The sequence below is a fragment of the Chelonia mydas genome, chromosome 3 (assembly GCF_015237465.2).
Source record: "Chelonia mydas isolate rCheMyd1 chromosome 3, rCheMyd1.pri.v2, whole genome shotgun sequence".
NCBI lineage: Eukaryota > Metazoa > Chordata > Testudines > Cheloniidae > Chelonia > Chelonia mydas.
This window is the reverse complement of record NC_057851.1, coordinates 1,099,769-1,118,031: the sequence shown is the minus strand read 5'-3', so window position 1 is coordinate 1,118,031 and position 18,263 is coordinate 1,099,769. Positions and strand designations below refer to the sequence as shown.

The 18,263-nt window shown below is 65.2% G+C and overlaps 2 protein-coding genes across 5 annotated transcripts in view; both read left to right on the top strand.

Annotated features, from left to right (window-relative positions):
* The window catches only part of CAD (carbamoyl-phosphate synthetase 2, aspartate transcarbamylase, and dihydroorotase), a 30,963-nt gene extending 22,258 nt beyond the window's left edge, over positions 1-8,705 (top strand). Inside the window, exons 30-44 of one of the 2 annotated variants that reach the window (XM_037893623.1) lie at positions 251-382; positions 1,871-2,072; positions 2,495-2,685; positions 3,070-3,210; positions 3,363-3,458; positions 3,753-3,894; positions 4,608-4,652; positions 5,090-5,244; positions 5,358-5,432; positions 5,672-5,884; positions 6,357-6,482; positions 6,685-6,840; positions 6,920-7,021; positions 7,484-7,578; positions 7,674-8,705. In XM_037893623.1, coding sequence (XP_037749551.1) covers positions 251-382; positions 1,871-2,072; positions 2,495-2,685; positions 3,070-3,210; positions 3,363-3,458; positions 3,753-3,894; positions 4,608-4,652; positions 5,090-5,244; positions 5,358-5,432; positions 5,672-5,884; positions 6,357-6,482; positions 6,685-6,840; positions 6,920-7,021; positions 7,484-7,578; positions 7,674-7,776 — 1,974 coding nt within the window. In that variant the 3' untranslated portion in view covers positions 7,777-8,705. The remainder of the gene's footprint in view (positions 1-250; positions 383-1,870; positions 2,073-2,494; positions 2,686-3,069; positions 3,211-3,362; positions 3,459-3,752; positions 3,895-4,607; positions 4,653-5,089; positions 5,245-5,357; positions 5,433-5,671; positions 5,885-6,356; positions 6,483-6,684; positions 6,841-6,919; positions 7,022-7,483; positions 7,579-7,673) is intronic. The other variant, XM_043541948.1, reaches the window with a different exon arrangement.
* Positions 8,706-11,072: 2,367 nt separating this feature from the next.
* Positions 11,073-18,263, top strand: part of MPV17 (mitochondrial inner membrane protein MPV17) — a 55,936-nt gene continuing 48,745 nt past the window's right edge. For all 3 annotated transcript variants that reach the window (XM_037893622.1, XM_037893621.1, XM_037893620.1), the window contains exons 1-2: positions 11,073-11,161; positions 14,599-14,686. In XM_037893622.1, coding sequence (XP_037749550.1) covers positions 14,614-14,686 — 73 coding nt within the window. In that variant the 5' untranslated portion in view covers positions 11,073-11,161; positions 14,599-14,613. The remainder of the gene's footprint in view (positions 11,162-14,598; positions 14,687-18,263) is intronic.

Sequence of the window (18,263 nt, the reverse complement as noted above, 5' to 3'; positions counted from 1 at the left end):
CCCCGACCCTCCCACGGCACCGTTGTCCGTCTGTCCTGTCCCCCCCGGGCCTCCATGTGCTGTGCTCTGCCCCCCGACCCTCCCACGGCACCGTTGTCCGTCTGTCCTGTGGTTCTCCCCCCACCCCACCTGCTGTGCTCTGCCCCGTCCCCCCAGCATCGCTGTCTGTCCTGTCCCCCCACCCCATGCCAGGCTCCGCCCCTCCCCCGGTACAGCTGTTGGTGCCCCCAGCACTGCTCTCCCCCCACAGCACTTCGAGCAGTGGCCGAGGCACCTGCCCATCGTGGCGCACGCGGAGAAGCAGACGGTGGCGGCGATTCTCATGGTGGCCCAGCTGTACCAGCGCCCCGTGCACATCTGCCACGTGGCTCGCAAGGAGGAGGTGGGGCGACCTGGCTCTGGGCTGCGGGCAGGGTGGGAGGCAGCGTCATCCCCTGTGCTGGGGGGCCGGGGGAGGTTCTAGGCAAAGGCCCGGTTGGGCAAAGGCAGGTCTTAGCAGCACAGCGAACCTCAGTGTGAATTTTGTGGGCTCCCAGAAACATCCGCCCCCGCCCTCTGCCATGGCTCCTCGTCTGCCCCGCGAAGCCCCGGCTGTGCGGCTGCAGCGCTCCCGTGCCGGAGCCCCCCCGGGCTCAGCAGTCTGCCCCCAGCAACTCAATGGCGAGATGGGGGGTGTTTCTCTGCCCCACTTGGAGGGCTGGGGGGGTATTACACCCCTTGTGACAGAGTTAAACCGACCCCATGTCCTTGTGTAGCCCGGGCCTGGGGAAAGCCCCAAAGAGCTCTCGGCGCTGGCTGGGCAGGTTTTCTAGCGACTCCCCACTCGCTGCAGAGACGCTGGGACCCCCCCCCCCCCCCCCCCCGTTTGCTCATGTGGAAATGGCAAACGCCTGGCGGAGGTGCCAGGGGCGAAAGGCAGCGCGCCTGGCGTAGCGTGGGCTGCAGCGCAGATGGGGCACGGGCGGACGGTGTTTCCCCTTGGCCTGGGCCCTGTGGGGGCTGCGCAGGGGGCATGGGGGGGTGTCATGGACTCACAGGACTCGTGCTGTCTCTCGGCTCTGTGTGGCCCCTGGGAGTAACCCCATCAGCGTGACAGCCTTCCGGGTAGGTCGCACGCTCTTGCCGAGGCTAGGCCCTCTGGCCCTGCGCCTCCAGCACGCCTGGCTCTGCCATGGGCCCCCTCAGGGAGCCCCCTTGATCCGGGCCCCCGGGGCCTCCACCCCAAGGGAGGAATCCCTCCCCTGCCCCCCCAGATCTGTAGCCTGCAGTGACTCTCAGCCAGCGTCACACTGGAGGTTTATTGAGCTTCTGAGCCCAGCCCAGGCCGGTCTCAGGGGCCTTGGGCCTGGCCAGTCTCAGCACAGAACATCTAGCTCTTTCCTGCCTCCTGGGGGGCTCAGGCTGCTCTCTTCCCCCCAGTCACCCCCTCCCCTCCTTCCAGCTGAGCCCCCTATATCCCCTCCCCAACAGCTCCTCCCCTGTCCTTTGTCTTCGGTCCCAGGTAAACAGGCCGCCTGAGCCTCCTCTCCTCCTCCTCCTTTGCCCCCTCACTGGCTGGGACCGGTCCCCTGCCCCTCTCTCCTCAGCCCATGGTCCTCCTGCTGGCCAGACCGGCTGGGTCACCAGTCACTGGGTCCCCAAGTTCCAGACTGTGTCCGGGGTCCTGGCTGCTAGGCGAGGTCACACCTGGTTCTCCGCAACCCCCACCTTCCACTCTCTCGTTACACACGCAGCGCCCAGAGAAACTGAGGCACACAGTGTTCATGCAAAACACTAAGAAAATCCCCAGCTTTGTCACAGGGAGTCTGAGCAGGCAGGAGCGGGGTCTGGGATGGGGCGACGGTGTCTCACCCTCAGCTTGGACCTGCAGATCCTGATCATCAAGGCCGCCAAGCAGAAGGGCATCCAGGTGACTTGTGAGGTGGCGCCGCACCACCTCTTCCTGTGCCAGGATGACATAGGACGCATCGGGGAGGGGCGTGCGCAGGTGCGGCCCATGCTGGGCACCCGTGAGGACCTGGAGGCGCTGTGGGAGAACATGGACACCATCGACTGCTTCGCCACAGACCATGGTGAGGGGGGGCCCTGGCACCAGCTGGAGCGTCCTGGCACCCGTGGGACCTGGGATCCAGGGCCTGTCCCTGCTAGGGGGCACTGGCTCCCATCTGGCCCCAGGGCAGGGACTGGTTCAGGGGGGTGGGGAATGGGACACGGGGCCTGTCCCCGCTCTAGGGGTGGGAAATGGGATCTGGCGCCTTGGGCCGGTACCAAGTGAGTCCGTTGGTCCCTCCCAGCTGATGCGGATGGAGCAGGTGGATGTCTGGGCAGAGGCCTGGCTGGCCCCTCTCGCCTCCGGGCGCCTCCGGGCACTGGGGGAGCTGGCCCTGCAGGGGGTTCCCAGCTCCCTCAGCCTTGCCCCGTGGAGCCCTCCCTGGGGGGCAGCAGAGTGGGAAGGAGGGGCCGGGCCCCCTGAGCACCGCCTTTGTGCCCGTAGCCCCCCACACGGTGGAGGAGAAGCAAGGGAAGGAGCCCCCCCCGGGCTACCCCGGCCTGGAGACCATGCTGCCCCTGCTGCTGACAGCCGTCTCCGAGGGGCGCCTCGCCATCGAGGACGTGGTCAAGCGCCTCTACGAGAACCCCCGCAAGATCTTCTCCCTGCCTGTGCAGGACGACACCTACATCGAGGTGAGGGCGGGGGGAGGCGTGCCCAATGGGGGGTTGTGCCCCATGGGAACGGCGCTGGGCTGGCATAGCCGGGCCCTGGGGGAGCTGAGGAGCAAATGGCTGGGCCCTGTCGAAAAGCAGCCAGACATGAGCGCCCAGCCGGAGCCTGGGCCTGGCCTGGTGCAGCTGCCCCCCTGCCCCGCCACCTGCCCCGCCCCACCCGCCCTCCTGGGCCTGGCCCCAATGTTCTGCCCGCCTTCCCTGGGCCCAGCCCCACCCCGAACAGCTGCCAGACATGAGTGCCTGCGAGCTCCCAGCCAGAGCCCGGACCCGACCCTGACGTGCCACCCACTGTCTCTGGGCCTGCTCCCTATCCCAGCCTGACCTGCTCTGCCCCCCGGCCAGGTGGACCTGGAGCACGAGTGGATCGTCCCCAGCCACACGGCCTTCAGCAAGTGCCAGTGGACGCCGTTTGAGGGCACAAAGGTGAAGGGGACGGTGCGGAAGGTGATCCTGCGTGGGGAGGTTGCCTACATCGATGGGCAGGTAAGGGCGGGAGCCTGGCGGGGGGCCTCTGGGATGACCTGAGACACTGGGCTGGGCTGCCGAGTGGGGGGGCGAGCTAGCTGGTGCAGAGCCCTCCCCCCATCTCAGCCCAGGTCTCGGCTCCCTCCCCGCTGAGTGTCTGCATCCTGCAGGTGCTGGTGCCTCCTGGCTACGGCCAGGACGTGAGGAAATGGCCCACGGGGGCAGTGACCGTGCCACCTCCTGCCCCAGCCAAGGAGACTCTGAAGGTACGGGGGGGCGGGGGCTGCCTGGCTGTCATTCACCATCTCCCTATGCAGGGGAGGAGCCTGCCGGTGCCCTGATCCTGTCAGCATGGTGATGGGCACAGGCCTGGCGGCACCGTGTGCCGAGGAGTGGGGGGCGGAATGACCAGGGCCCCGGGAGGGCGCCGCACATGGGGTTGGGTGGTCTGGCAGTGCGGGGACGGAGGGGGGCTGGGGTGGGAGAGGTGGGGCGGTGCCGGGGGGGCGTTCCCAGTGCTGGCAGAGCTGACCCCTCCCCACCGTCCCATGGCGTTGCAGACTCCCGAGCGCCCCCGGCACACGGTGCAGAGTGAGACCCTGCGTAGCCGAGCGTCCAGCCCCCGGCGAGCGGGGCCCATGGGAGACGGGCGCTTCCACCTGCCGCCCCGCATCCACCGGGCCTCAGACCCCGGCCTTCCAGGTGAGGCACATGCAGGGCCAGAGCCGCGGGGCCAGGCGTTTCCCCGGCCCCGGGGCCCTTGCTCGGCAGAGGGCTGAGGGCCCCCGTGTGAATCCAGCCAGCCGGTGGCTCATCCCAGCCCCTCCCCTGCAGCCACATGGAATGTGCTGGGGTGGGGCCTGCCCGGAGTGACTGGAGCAGCAACCAATGAGTGTGTGTGTCCCATCTGCCCCCCCAGCCCCAGGGTGTCCATGGGAGGGGGGTGGTCACAGAGCTTCAGCACCCCCCAGAGCCACCTCTTCATGCTGCAGCCGTTCCTGCTCCCATGGGATCCAGGGGGAGGTGGCAGAGACGGGGCAGTTCGTTGTGCCCGCGTCCCTGATCGAGCTCTGCCCCCGGCACCTCGCAGACTCCCCTCCCTGGACCGCGAGGAGGGGCCCTCAGCGCTGTGCCAGCCCGTGTGGGTGTCCCCCCGGCAGGGAGGCTGGGCGGCTCCTCCTGTCGACACACACAGTGTCCTGCATGGAGCCAGCTGGGCCAGAGCACGCAGGCTTCGGCGTCGCCAGGACGCCCGCCCCCCTCCCGCTGGCTAGAGAAGGGTGGGGCCCCTGGGAGCCTCCCTGCCCCTGGTCGGCCTGTCTGTGTGCGGAGCTGCCTCCCCAGGGGCCGGGTGGTGCGGCACTCGTGCCCGGCGTGTCTAACCGTGTTGTGTGTTCCCGCACGCCTGTCGCCAGCTGAGGACGTGAGAGAAAAGGCCAGCAAGAAGGCCACTGAGCCAGGTTTGTCCCATCCCGCGTGGGGTCTGGGGACCGAGGTCCAGCAGGGTGGTGCCAGGCTGGGGCCCCTAGGGCCAGGGAGAGATGGTCTGAAACATCTCCTGCCCAGGGACCTGCGTGGGTCGCCAGATGCTGCTCTCGGGGGGCCAGGGCAGCTGTTGCTGTCCCTGGGAATGTGCTTCGGGCGTCACAAGGGCCCCTCCCCCACACCAGGCTGCAATTGGTGACTGCCCCATGTGGCTCCCCACTGGCCGGGGCCACCCCCTGGCTTGGCGGAGCGGAGGAGGCCCCAGGAGCTGGGCAGGTGGGAGCTGCGGGCCATGCTCTGGGGTGGGGGTGTGGGTGGGAGCCCCAGGCTGTGCCATGGGGCGGAGGTAGGGGATGTCTGCCTCCCGCCCCATGGCCCTGGCGCTTGCTGATGCCTGCGCTCGGTGCTGCAGATCTGGCTGTGACCCAGGACAGCTGCTGCTACCCGCCGGGGCTGCTGCCCAGACAGACGTCGCCCCCGAGCGCACCCCACCCGCAGACCTCCCCGCTGCTGCACCCGCTCGTTGGGCAGCACGTCCTCTCCGTCAAGCAGTTCACCAAGGAGCAGGTACCGTGCAGCGAGGGGCGGCGGGGGTCTCTCCCCTGGGAGCCGAGGGGCTGGGGCAGGGCCTGGGGGGGCGGAGTGCGTGCGGCCCCCGGCTGAAGGCTGTCTCGTTCCAGATGTCCCACCTCTTTAATGTGGCACACAGCCTGCGCATGCTGGTGCAGAAGGAGCGGAGCCTGGACATCCTCAAGGTGAGCTGGGGCCGGCTGGGCACTGCAGGGGGAGGGATCCGGGCAGGGCTGGAAAAGGCAGGGAAGGGGATCCTGGCCTCACTGTGGGGCAGGATCGGGGTGGGTGCTGGGGGGGATTGGGGTCCCACTGTGGGGGGAAAGCTGGGATCGGGACCCTGCCGTGATGGGGGCTGGGGTGGAGGATAGGGAGCTGGGGGGATTGGGGCCTCGCCATGCTCATGGTCTCTCCTCTCCTGCAGGGGAAGGTCATGGCCTCCATGTTCTACGAGGTGAGCACCAGGACCAGCAGCTCCTTCGCGGCGGCCATGTACCGCCTGGGGGGCTCCGTCCTGGCCTTGTCCGAGTCCACGTCCTCGGCCCAGAAGGGCGAGTCCCTGGCCGACTCGGTGCAGACCATGTGCTGTTACGCTGATGTGCTGGTGCTCCGCCACCCCCGGCCGGGGGCTGTGGAGGTGAGGGGCCCCAGGGGTCAGCCCCGTGGGGCGGGGTCGGGGTCGGGGGCTGGGTTGTGGCTGTGCTCAGGGGCGGGGGGCTGGGTTGTGGCTGCGCTCGGCCCCGTGGGGCGGGGGCGGGGGCTGGGTTAGGCTGCGCTCGGCCCCGTGGGATGGGGGCGGGAGGCCGGGTTGTGGCTGCGCTCGGCCCCGTGGGATGGGGGCGGGAGGCTGGGTTGTGGCTGCGCTCGGCCCCGTGGGATGGGGGCGGGAGGCCGGGTTGTGGCTGCGCTCGGCCCCGTGGGATGGGGGCGGGAGGCCGGGTTGTGGCTGCGCTCGGCCCCGTGGGATGGGGGCGGGAGGCCGGGTTGTGGCCCCCCTGTGCCCGTGCTCGGCCCCGGGGGGCGGGGGCTGGAGGCCGGGTTGTGGCCCCCCTGTGCCCGCGCTCGGCCCCGGGGGGCGGGGTGTGAGCCGGCCCGTGTGTCGTTCGCAGCTGGCTGCCAAGCACTGCCGGAAGCCGGTGATCAATGCCGGGGACGGTGTCGGGGAGCACCCCACGCAGGCCCTGCTGGACATCTTCACCATCCGCGAGGAGCTGGGCACCGTCAACGGCATGACGGTAAGGGGGCCGCGCCGCGCCGCGGCTCCAGGGCCCCAGGCTGGGGGCTCAGGCCCGTGCAGCCGGGGCCATCGCTGCGCTGGGTCTCGGCTCTGGCGCTGGCCCCGGACCCCGCCGGGAGTCGCCGGCAGCCCTGCGAGCGGGTGGCTGCGTGGGCCGCCCCCTGCTGGCCGGGCTCCAGCGTGCCGCTGTCTCTCCCCAGATCACCATGGTGGGGGACCTGAAGCACGGGCGCACCGTGCACTCGCTGGCCTGCCTCCTGACGCAGTACCGCGTCAACCTGCGCTACGTCACGCCCCGCGACCTCGGCATGCCCGCCGACATCATCCACTTCGTGGCCTCCAAGGGCATCAAGCAGGTGAGCTGCTGCGTGCCGGGGACCCCGCCCCTGCGCCCAGCAGTGCCCCCGCCCCGCGCTAACGCCCTGCCCTCCCCAGGAGGAGTTCGACAGCATCGAGGAGGCTCTCCCCGACACGGACGTGCTGTATGTCACCCGCATCCAGAAGGAGCGATTCGACTCCGTGCAGGAGTATGAGGCAGTAAGTGCGGCCGCTGGCCCGGGCGGCCTGCCAGCCGCTTCCTGGGGCTGCTCTGGCCCTGGCAAGGCCTCGAGGTTTAGGGGCGTGGGGGGGGGGGGCTTGGCTGCAGGAGCCTTGCTGTGTCTCTAGGCCCCCTTCACTGCTGTCCAGGGGATTGCAAAGTGTGGAGCAGTGTAACAGTGCCCTGGGCAGGGCAGGGTGTGGGGTGAACAGGTTGCGGGGTGGGGTGCAAGGCCCTCGGGGGCAGTAGGGTGACCAGGTGGGGAGTCCCAGGGGCAGTAGGGTGACCAGGTTTTGGGGGGTTGGGGGGTGGCCAGGCACCTGGACCCAAGGAGGGCAACCAGGTGGGGGGAGTGAGGTTGCAAGGCCCTGGGGGTGGTAGGGTGGCTATGCCAGGCAGGAGGAGTGATGCCCATGGTCCTGCCCATGCTTGGGGTGCTAACAGCCTCTCCCCCCGGCCAGTGCTTCGGGCAGTTTATCCTCACCCCGCACATTATGACCAGAGCCAAGAAGAGGATGGTGGTCATGCACCCGCTGCCTCGCGTCAATGAGATCAGGTGAGGGGCTCCGGGCTGGGGGTTGAGGCTCCAGGGTCCCTTCACCCCAGCGGGGCTTCCAAGCGCCTAGCAGTGACTCTCCCCTTGCCCCCTAGTGTGGAGGTGGACTCGGACCCCCGAGCAGCGTATTTCCGCCAGGCTGAGAACGGCATGTACATCCGGATGGCACTGCTGGCCACGGTGCTGGGCAGATACTAGAGCCCCCAGCCTGGGCAGTGCAGCTGCGGCAGGAACCCCAGTGCTCCAGACCTGGTTAGCGATGGACGGACTGACTCACGGACGGACCCAGCTCCTCTCCACGCCCCTTCCACTCCCCCCCCGGGCAGCAGGGCCTGCACTGAGCAAGGCCTCCTGCTGACCCACTCCATGCCAGGGCGGCTGGGGCTGGGCAGGGGCAGCAGCGTGCCAGCTGGCTGGCTGAGGCTCAGAACAGGTCATACTTGTATCATTCCAGGGGGCAGACCAGCCTGCATGTGCTGTGGGGAGGGAGTGGTGTGGGGTGAACTGCCCTGGAGCAGTAAAACCTGAGGGGCGCCCTATCCCCTTCCCAGGCTCTGGGGCTCGCAAGCTCCTTGGTGTCTGGGTTGGGGTGGTGCCTGCTGGCTTGCCTGGTACCTGTCGCGGGGGCTGGGGCTGGCTCCCCACAGGGGTCTCCGGCGACGGCTGCTCCCCAGCCCTCCTCGGCCACGGTTCATTGTGACAGTTCCTAGCCCGGCCTGGGACCATCTCCCTTCCCAGCGTGGGCGTGCCCTCTGCCCCCAGCTACCCCGGGCCCCTTTCGGCTTCCTCTGCCCCTCCTGCTTCAGCCCCCAAGGCTGTGGCTCGCCAGTGACAGGGGTCATGGAGAAGGGGGTGGGGAGCTCTTTTCTCCGGGTCTCTCTCCCTCCCCCTTTCCTCCACTTGCCGAGCAGCCCCAGCCTCTTGTAGCAGGAGTTTAGTCCCCCTCAGTGCTGTGTCCCTGGGTGTGACTCTGGCCTCGAGCACAGTGCAGGGGCAGAGCGTGTTCCGCCCTGGGCACTGCTGGCCCCATAGCAAGGGGACGAGGGGCACCTGTACAGCGACTTCTCTACACACGCCACTGTGAATGGACCGGCTTTCCTGGGTTTGAATAAACTGAGCTGGATGCACCCTCGGCCCGTGTCCTCTGTCCAGAGCAGCCGCTGTGGGGTGGCGCTCGAACGCTGCCCCCTCAGGCGTGTTCCTGGGGCTGGAGCCGGCCGTGCCCGGGCTGAGCACGACGCCACGAGTGCTGTGGGTAACCGCGTGGCCGCTCGCGTGGCAGCTGGCTCTGGCCAAGAAAAGGCCCTGGGGTGAATGCGCCCCCCTGTGGAGTACAAGGGGCAGGGGCTAGGGAAATATTTATTCACAGAGGGATGGATGGAGAAAAGCACCGGGGTGAAGGGGCAGGTTGCGGTGACACGGGGTTACATCCACCACGGGGCCCCCAAGCCCAGCAGTACCACAGGGGGCCAGGGCAGCCCCCGAGCAACATCTCTGAACCCAGAGTGCAGGCGTCCCAGGCCCCGTGCCAGTCGAGCAGTGAGGCTTGGGTGCCGGTAGCTCCCGCCAGTGATCCTTGCCTACGTCTGCTCCTGCCCTGTGACTTTCCACAACCCCCGCCTGCTCCTGCCCTGCAATCCCCCCCTAACCCTCCCCCGCCTGCTCCTGCCCTGCAATCCCCCCCCTAATCCCCCCCGCCTGCTCCTGCCCTGCAATCCCCCCCCTAACCCCCCCCCGCCTGCTCCGGCCCTGCAATCCCCCCCCTAATCCCCCCCGCCTGCTCCTGCCCTGCAAACCCCCCTAACCCCCCCCCCCGCCTGCTCCTGCCCTGCAATCCCCCCCCAACCCCCCCCCGCCTGCTCCTGCCCTGCAATCCCCCCCCAACCCCCCCCCGCCTGCTCCGGCCCTGCAATCCCCCCCCTAATCCCCCCCGCCTGCTCCTGCCCTGCAAACCCCCCTAACCCCCCCCCCACCTGCTCCTGCCCTGCAATCCCCCCCAACTCCCCCGCCTGCTACTGCCCTGCAATCCCTCCCCGCCTGCTCCTGCCCTGCAAACCCCCCCCCCAACCCCCCCCGCCTGCGCCTGCCCTGCAATCCCCCCCTGCCTGCTCCTGCCCTGCAACCCCCCCCACCCCGCCTGCTCCTGCCCTGCAAACCCCCCCCACCCCGCCTGCTCCTGCCCTGCAACCCCCCCCCGCCTGCTCCTGCCCTGCAAACCCCCCTAACCCCCCCCGCCTGCTCCTGCCCTGCAATCCCCCCCCAACCCCCCCCCCCGCCTGCTCCAGCCCTGCAATTGCCCCCCTAACCCCCCCCCCGCCTGCTCCGGCCCTGCAATCCCCCCCCTACCCCCCCCCGCCTGCTCCTGCCCTGCAAACCCCCCTAACCCCCCCCCGCCTGCTCCTGTCTGCAATCCCCCCCAACTCCCCCGCCTGCTACTGCCCTGCAATCCCTCCCCGCCTGCTCCTGCCCTGCAAACCCCCCCCAACCCCCCCCGCCTGCGCCTGCCCTGCAATCCCCCCCCGCCTGCTCCTGCCCTGCAAACCCCCCCAACCCCCCCCGCCTGCTCCTGCCCTGCAACCCCCCCCGCCTGCTCCTGCCCTGCAACCCCCCCTAACCCCCCCCGCCTGCTCCTGCCCTGCAACCCCCCCCTGCCTGCTCCTGCCCTGCAAACCCTCCCCACCCCGCCTGCTCCTGCCCTGCAACCCCCCCCGCCTGCTCCTGCCCTTCAAACCCCCCCAACCCCCCCCGCCTGCTCCTGCCCTGCAAACCCTCCCCACCCCGCCTGCTCCTGCCCTGCAATCCCCCCCCGCCTGCTCCTGCCCTGCAAACCCCCCCAACCCCCCCCGCCTGCTCCTGCCCTGCAACCCCCCCCACCTGCTCCTGCCCTGCAACCCCCCCAACCCCCCCCGCCTGCTCCTGCCCTGCAACCCCCCCCGCCTGCTCCTGCCCTGCAACCCCCCCTAACCCCCCCCCGCCTGCTCCTGCCCTGCAACCCCCCCCGCCTGCTCCTGCCCTGCAAACCCCCCTAACCCCCCCCGCCTGCTCCTGCCCTGCAATCCCCCCCCAACCCCCCCCCGCCTGCGCCTGCAATCCCCCCCCCGCCTGCGCCTGCCCTGCAATCCCCCCCCCCCGCCCCTGTAACCGCCCCCCGGAGCTCGCTGCGCCCCCCGCCTTCTCCCAGGGCGGCTCCCGGCCCCGCAGGGCTCGGGGCGGGGCCGGCGGGGGGTCCCCAGGGCAGGCGGCGGAGCGGCTCGGCCCCCCCAGGGGGGTGACGCTGCCGGGGGGCGGAACCAGCCCTGGGCCCCCCCCCCCCGGGGTCCCGCCCCGCGGCCAGATCCGGAGCCCGGGAGGGGGGGCGTCAGAGGGTCGCGCCCCCCCCCCGGCAGGTGGGGGCGGGGCTCCGCTCAGCCCCTTGTGCAGGGGGGCCGGTCCCTGAGTGTCACGTGACGTGTAAGGCCCGCCCACGTGTGCATGTGACCGGAAGTCATCGGGCTCTTGGACCCCAGTAACCGGAAGTGTGCGTGGACGTCACTTCCCGCTGCGCCAATAGGCTGCGGAGGGCGGGCTGGAGGCGGTGGCACAGGTACGGGGGGGATGGGCGGTGTTAATGACGTCACCGGGCGTTGTTCTCACCAGGGGACCCGGCCCCCGGGGGTGTCAGCGGGGCGGGGTCACGTGGGGCGCAGGCACAGCTGGGGGGGTCAGGTCACGTGGGGGGGTTAGTCACATGGGGCAGTAGGGGGTGGGGTCAGGTCACGTGGGGGGTCAGGTCAAGGAGGGGCTGTCACAGCTGGGGGGGTCACAGCTGGGGGTGGGGTCAGGTCACAGGGGGGAGTCAGGTCATGGGGGGCTGTCAGCTGAGGGGTGGGGTCACAGGGGTCAGGTCACGGGACAGTAGGGGGTGGGGTCAGGTCATAGGGGGCTGTCACAGCTGGGGGGTAGGGTCAGGTCATGTGGGGGGGTCAGGTCACAGGGGGGAGTCAGGTCATGGAGGGCTGTCAGCTGGGGGGTGGGGTCACAGGGGTCAGGTCACGGGACAGTAGGGGGTGGGGTCAGGTCATAGGGGGCTGTCACAGCTGGGGGGTAGGGTCAGGTCATGTGGGGGGGTCAGGTCACAGGGGGGAGTCAGGTCATGGAGGGCTGTCAGCTGGGGGGTGGGGTCACAGGGGGCAGTGGGGGGGTCAGGTCACGGGGCAGTAGGGGGTGGAGTCAGATCACAGGGGGCTCTCACAGCTGGGGGGTGGGGTCAGGTCACAGGGGGGAGTCAGGTCATGGGGGGCTGTCAGCTGGGGGGGTCAGGCCATATGGAGGGCTGTCAGCTGGGGGGTGGGGTCACAGGGGGCAGTAGGGGGTGGTGTCAGGTCATGGGGGGGCTTTCACAGCTGGGGGGTGGGGTCAGGTCATGTGGGAGTCAGGTCACTGGGGGCTGTCAGCTGGGGGGTCAGGTCACATGGGGGGCTGTCACAGCTGGGGGGTGGGGTCACAGGAGGCAGTGGGGGGGTCAGGTCACGGGGCAGTAGGGAGTGGGGTCAGGTCACAGGGGGCTGTCACAGCTAGGGGGTGGGGTCAGGTCACGGGGGGGTCAGGTCATGGGGGGCTGTCAGTTGGGGGGTCAGGTCACATGGGGGGCTGTCACAGCTGGGGTGTGGGGTCAAGTCACAGGGGGCAGTAGGGGGTGGTGTCAGGTCATGGGGGAGCTGTCACAGCTGGGGGGCGGGGTCAGGTCACATGGGGGGGGCTGTCACAGCTTGGGGGGCGGCACTCCAGGGGGGGGCTGGTCTCCGAGCTTCCCGTGAGCTGGGAATGAGGTCCTGGGAGCTGAGCGCAGCACCCCAGCGCCGGGGAGCAGGACTGGCCCCAACGCCCCGAGTCTGCACCCCTCCCTGGGGTCCCGTAGCTGCCCAGAGACTGGGACAGCTCAGAAAGTGCCTCCTCCCAGTGGCCCCGCTTCCCTCGTGTGTCCTCGGCCAGTGACAGCGGGCCGGGGCGCTGGGTGTGTCTGTGCAGGAGATGGGGCAGCACCTGCCCCAGAGCGCCAGGGGGCCCAGCACTGGGCTCAGCAAGCGCCAGGCACGAGGGGCCTGACCTCTTCCTGGTAGGCGCTGGCACTCTCAGAGAGGAGAGACCAGGTGAAGTCTGGCAACCCCGCACTGCCTAGGGCCAGCCCTTCATCCGGGGGTGAGAGGCGTCTGTGCTGGGCCCATGTAACGAGCTTCAGGCAGGGGGTGCAGTTTAAGGCCAGTCACCTGGACACTTTCCCATTAAGAGCTTGAAAAGAAAATCCTCTTCCCTGGCTTCTCCTCCTGCCCCCGCCCAGCCCCCAGCACTGGGGCACGCAGGCAGGGAGGGGAGTGAGGAGAGACCAGCGAAGGGCATTTCGGCTCTCATTAAATCTCTGCTAGAGGCTTTCCAGCAGCCAGGGCAGCCGGCCTGGGCAAGTGCCTCACTGGGTGGATTTGTTGCCTGCAGCCGCAGCTCTTGGACTCAGAGACTTTAGGGCCAGACGGGCCAGTTGTGATCATCTAGCCTGACCTCCTGCATATGGCAGGCCACAGAACCTCACCCCCCCGCCCCTGTGGTAGACCCAGGGCCTCTGGCTGAGTCACTGACGTCCTCAAATCATGGTTTAAAGACTTCACGTGACAGAGACTCCACTATTCACACAACTTCAAACCAGCGAGTGACCTGGGCCCCAGGCTGCAGAGGGAGGCGAACCTCCCCCCTGCCCCCCCACCCCAGGTCTCTGCCAATCTGACCCGGGGAAAATTCCTTCCAAGCCACAAATCTGGGGATCAGTTAGACCCTGGGCACGTGGGTGAGACCCACTAGCCAGACACCTGGGAAAGAATTCTCTGCAGCAACTCAGAGCCCTTCCCCCCGGTGCCCCATCACCGGCCGTTGGGGAGATTTCCTGCTAGCGGTCGCAGATCAGCTCCATGCCATCGTAGGCAGCCCCATTGGCAGCCCCATCACACCACCCCCTCCATAAACCGATCACGCTCAGGCTGGAAGCCAGTTCGGGGTTTTCCCCCACTGCTCCCCTTGGGCGGCTGCTCCAGAACTTCACTCCTCTGGTGGTGAGAAACCTCCATCGAATTGCAAGTCTGAACCTGCTGATGGCTAGTCTCTAGCCACGTGTTCCTGTGCCCACGTGGGCGCTTTGCTTCAACAACCCCTCTCCCAGCCCGGTGTTTATCCCTGGGATGGATCTGGAGAGAGCAGTCCCATCTCCCCTCGGCCTGCGTCTGGTCAGGCTAAACAAGCCGAGCTCGTTGAGTCTCCTCCCGTAAGGCAGGTTCTCCATTCCTCCCATCAGCCTCGTCGCCCTTCTCTGCACCTCTTCCAGCCTGAATTCAGCGTCCTTCCCCTGGCAGAGCAGCCCTGCCCACAGTGCTCCAGCTGAGGGCTCGCCAGTGCCTGGTATAACGATACTAACGCTGCCCCGTCTCTCCGGGAAATCCCTCGCCTGATGCACACTAGGACTGTGTTAGCCTTTTCCACGGTCGCATCACGCTGGCGGCTCATAGTCCCCCTGTGATCGACCCCTACACCCAGGTCTCTCCTCCTCCATTGCTTCCAAGGGAGACGTCCCCAGCTTAGAGCAGGGATTCTGGTTGTTAGTCCCCAAGTGTGTGACCTGGCACCTTGGCATGGATATCTCTGCTCTCCACCCTTGGTTTGGACCTGCTTGGCACTGGGCTGGGGGAGCAGGTGGTGCTGGAGATGAGCGTGTCCTGGGGCAGTTGCCCACCCGTGCCCAGTGTGGTGCTGTGAGCACTGGCCTACAGGAGGACACAGGACTGAAGCCTGACCTGGTATACACGTGGGCCCTGCCCTAGGCACTCTCACACTGGCCGGGGGCTGATTCTCCTCCACTTCCTGCCCCGGGAGTCTGTGCCACCGTTAAACAGACGCAGTCTCTCACTTGCCATGCCGGCCACTGGGAAGGCTGCAGAGGGGACTGCTGGGCGAGGAGGGGGAACAGGGCAGTGTGACTTACCTCTGCCTTCTCTTATCCAGCTGGCTGCAGGCGGGATGGCAGCGCTGTGGAGGTCGTACCAGCGGCTCATGGCCCAGCACCCCTGGAAGGTGCAGATCCTCACAGCTGGTAAGAGCCTCTGGCTGTTCCTTCGAGTGGCTCTGCCTGGGGCTTTCGCGGAGCAGAGTTGCTATGAGGCTGAGCACGGGGCAGGCCTCAGGCCCGGGAACTGCAGGGTGGAGTGAGGCAAAGGTGCGTGGAGTGAGCTGGGTCTCATGCTCCGGAGCTGGGACCCTTCTAGCTGCTGTCTGCGCTCGGGTCTGGGGACAGAGAATGCTGCGCCCCAGGGGCTTGAGAGGTGGGCAGGGGGACAGGCTGAGTGCTGCTGCTGGGCAGCTGGCCGTAGCCAGGGGCACGGGCAGGCAAGAGGCCTACCTAGGCTAGGCTGGCCCAGCTCCTTACCCTTGATGCCCTGGTATTACCAGGACCTGGCTGAACGTGCAGAGTTGCTGCTTCGGGGCCAAGAGCAAAGCTGGTGGATAGCTAGGAGCAGCCATTTGGGACGTCCCCTCGCCAGCAAGTGAGCCAGGGCCTCCCCCCCATGCCACCCCTCTGCTTGGGGTTGCTGGGGAAGGTGCTAGTTCCAAGTCTGACATGTGAGCCAGACCCGGGAGGGGCTGCAGGTATGCATGGCTCACACACGTGTTTGTCTTGTGCGCGTCTGTCACTCACCCAGCCCAGCCCTGACTGCAGCTTCAGCGATGACTGCTGGGCTGTGTTGGGGAGGGTGGGGGACCCAAGGACCCTTTCAGTAGGCTCACAAGCCTCCTACAGGTGCTGGGCCCCTCACCCTCCCTAAGGATCCCCACACCTGAGCCAGTCTCTTTACGTGACAAATCTGAGGAACTGTCCCAGACTGTGGTGTTAGCAGAGGAGGTCTGGGAACGAATTGATAAATTACACAGCAGTACGTCCCCAGGACCAGAAGGTATCACCCAAGGGTTCTGAAGGAACTCAAATATGAAATTGCAGAACTGCCAGCTGAGGTGTGTAACCTATCGCTTAAATCAGCCTCTGGACCAGATGACTGGGAGCTAATGTGATGCCAATTTTTAAAAAGGTTTCAGAGGAGCAGCCGTGTTAGTGTGTATCCGCAAAAAGAACAGGAGGACTTGTGGCACCTTAGAGACTAACCAATTTATTTGAGCATAAGCTTTCGTGAGCTACAGCTCACTTCATCGGGTGCATAGAATGGAACATAGAGTTAGAAGAGATATATATACATACAGAGAAGGTGGAAGTTGCCAAACAAACTGTAAGAGACTAATTAATTAAGATGAGCTATTATCAGAGGCGATCCTGGCAATTACAGGCTTACTTGGAGTCCTTGTGGATAATTCTCTGAAAATATCCACTCAGTATGCAGCGGCAGTCAAAAAAGAGAACAATGTTAGGAACTGTTGGAAAGGGATAGATAATAAGACAATGAATAACATAAAGTCACTCTAGAAATCCACCTTGAATACTGCGGGCAGTTCTGGTCGACCCATCTCAAAAACGATACATTAGAATTGGAAAAATAAAGAGAGAGGCAACAAAAATGATTAGGGGGATGGAACAGCTTCCATATGAGGAGAGATTAAAAAGACCAGGACTGTTCAGTTTAAGGGCTCCAGAGGCAGTTACAGGCCGGTAAGCCTGACTTCACTGCTGGGCAAACTGGTTGAAACTATAGTAAAGAACAGAATTGTCAGACATATAGATGAACATGATATGTCGGGGAAGAGTCAACATGGTTTTTGTGAAGGGAAATCATGCCTCACCAATCTGCTAGAATTCTTTGAGAGAGCATGTGGACAAGGGGGATCCAGTGGATATAGTGTTCTTAGATTTCCAGAAAGCCTTTGACAAGGTCCCTCACCAAAGGCCCTTAAGCAAAGTAAGGAGTCATGGGATAAGAGGGAAGGTCCTCTCATGGATTGGTAACTGGTTAAAAGACAAGAAACAAAGAGTAGGAATAAATGGTCAGTTTTCAGAATGGAGAGAGGTAAATAGTGGTGTCCCCCAGGGGTCTGTTCTGGGCCCAGTCCTATTCAACCTATTCATAGATGATCTGGAAAAAGGGGTAAACAGTGAGGTGGCAAAATTTGCAGATGATACAAAACTACTCAAGATAGTTAAGTCCCAGGCAGACTGCGAAGAGCTACAAAGGGATCTCACAAAACTGGGTAACTGGGCTACAAAATGGCAGGTGAAATTCAATGTTGGTAAATGCAGAGTAATGCACAGTGGGAAACATAATCCCAGCTATACATATACAACGATGGGGTCTAAATTAGCTGTTACCACTCAAGAAAGAGATCTCGGAGTCACTGTAGATAGTTTTCTGAAAACATCCACTCGATGTACAGCGGCAGTCAAAAAAGCCAGCAGAACGTTGGGAATCGTTAAGAAAGGGATAGATAAGAAGACAGAAAATATCATATTGCCTCTGTATAAATCCATGGGATGTCCACATCTTGAATACTGTGTGCAGATGTGGTCGCCCCATCTCAAAAAAGATATTTTGGACTTGGAAAAGGTTCAGAAAAGGGCAACAAAAATTATTAGGGGTTTGGAGCAGCTTCCGTATGAGGAGAGATTAATAAGACTGGGACTTTTCAGTATGGAAAAGAGATGACTAAGGGGGGATAGGATAGAGGTCTATAAAATCATGACTGGGCAGGGATGGTGTCCCTAGCCTCTGTTTGCCAGAAGCTGGGAATGGACGACAGGGGATGGATCACTTGATGATTCCCTGTTCTGTTCATTCCCTCTGGGGCCCCTGGCACTGGCCGCTGGCGGCAGTCAGGACAGCGGGGGAGGCTGGCATCACCCTTACCCATTGGAGCCCATCCAGTTCCCTCCCATGTAGGTAGGGGGCAAAGGCTCCCGCTGCCCCAGAGCAGAATGCACTGGTCAGGGGCTATGGGGCGGGTGAGCCCTGAGAAGGAGCCTGGCTTCAGGGCAGGGGTGTCCCCCTCCCATGCAGCTGCTCTGTGGGGAAGTGGGTGGAGCTTGTGGCCGTGTGTGTGTTGCTGTGGGTGGGGATGTTTGCGTGTGCATCTGTGTGTGCGTGTGCGTGTCTTGCTGTGGGTGGGGTGGTGTGCATGTGTCTCTGTGCGTACGTGTGTCCGTGTATGCGTGTGTGTGTGTGTGTGTGACTTTGGGTGGGGACGTGTGTCTGCGCTTGTCTCTGTGTGTGCGTGTGTGTGTGTTGTACTTAAAGCACTGCACAGGATCTTTTCGGGGGAGTGAGGCAAAGCGCCGCATTTATTGGTGACCCATGTGTCAATCAGCGCTGTGCCGTAGGCGTATGGTCCATATCACACTCCTGCGCTCACACAGAAGCACGCTCTGCTTGTTACTGTTACCAACTAGTTGCTCCCCTTAACTTCACTGGCCAGGTGAGTTGGACGCAGGAGGGGCGGAGCCGGGCTTCTGCCGATCTGGGTCGATGCTCCGATGTTGAGAAGACGAGACCCGGGGTCCCCTGCAGGACACCTCACATTTATAGCCGCTTCCCTCTCATGCAGATCTACCCCAGATTCCAAATCTGTGTCTGTGTCAGCTGGTCACCTGTGGCGCCTCCTTCTGGGTGTTGTCTTCATGCTGCCACATTTATTTTCAAAGAGGGTGTTTTCAGAAGAAGGTGCTCGCTTCTCAC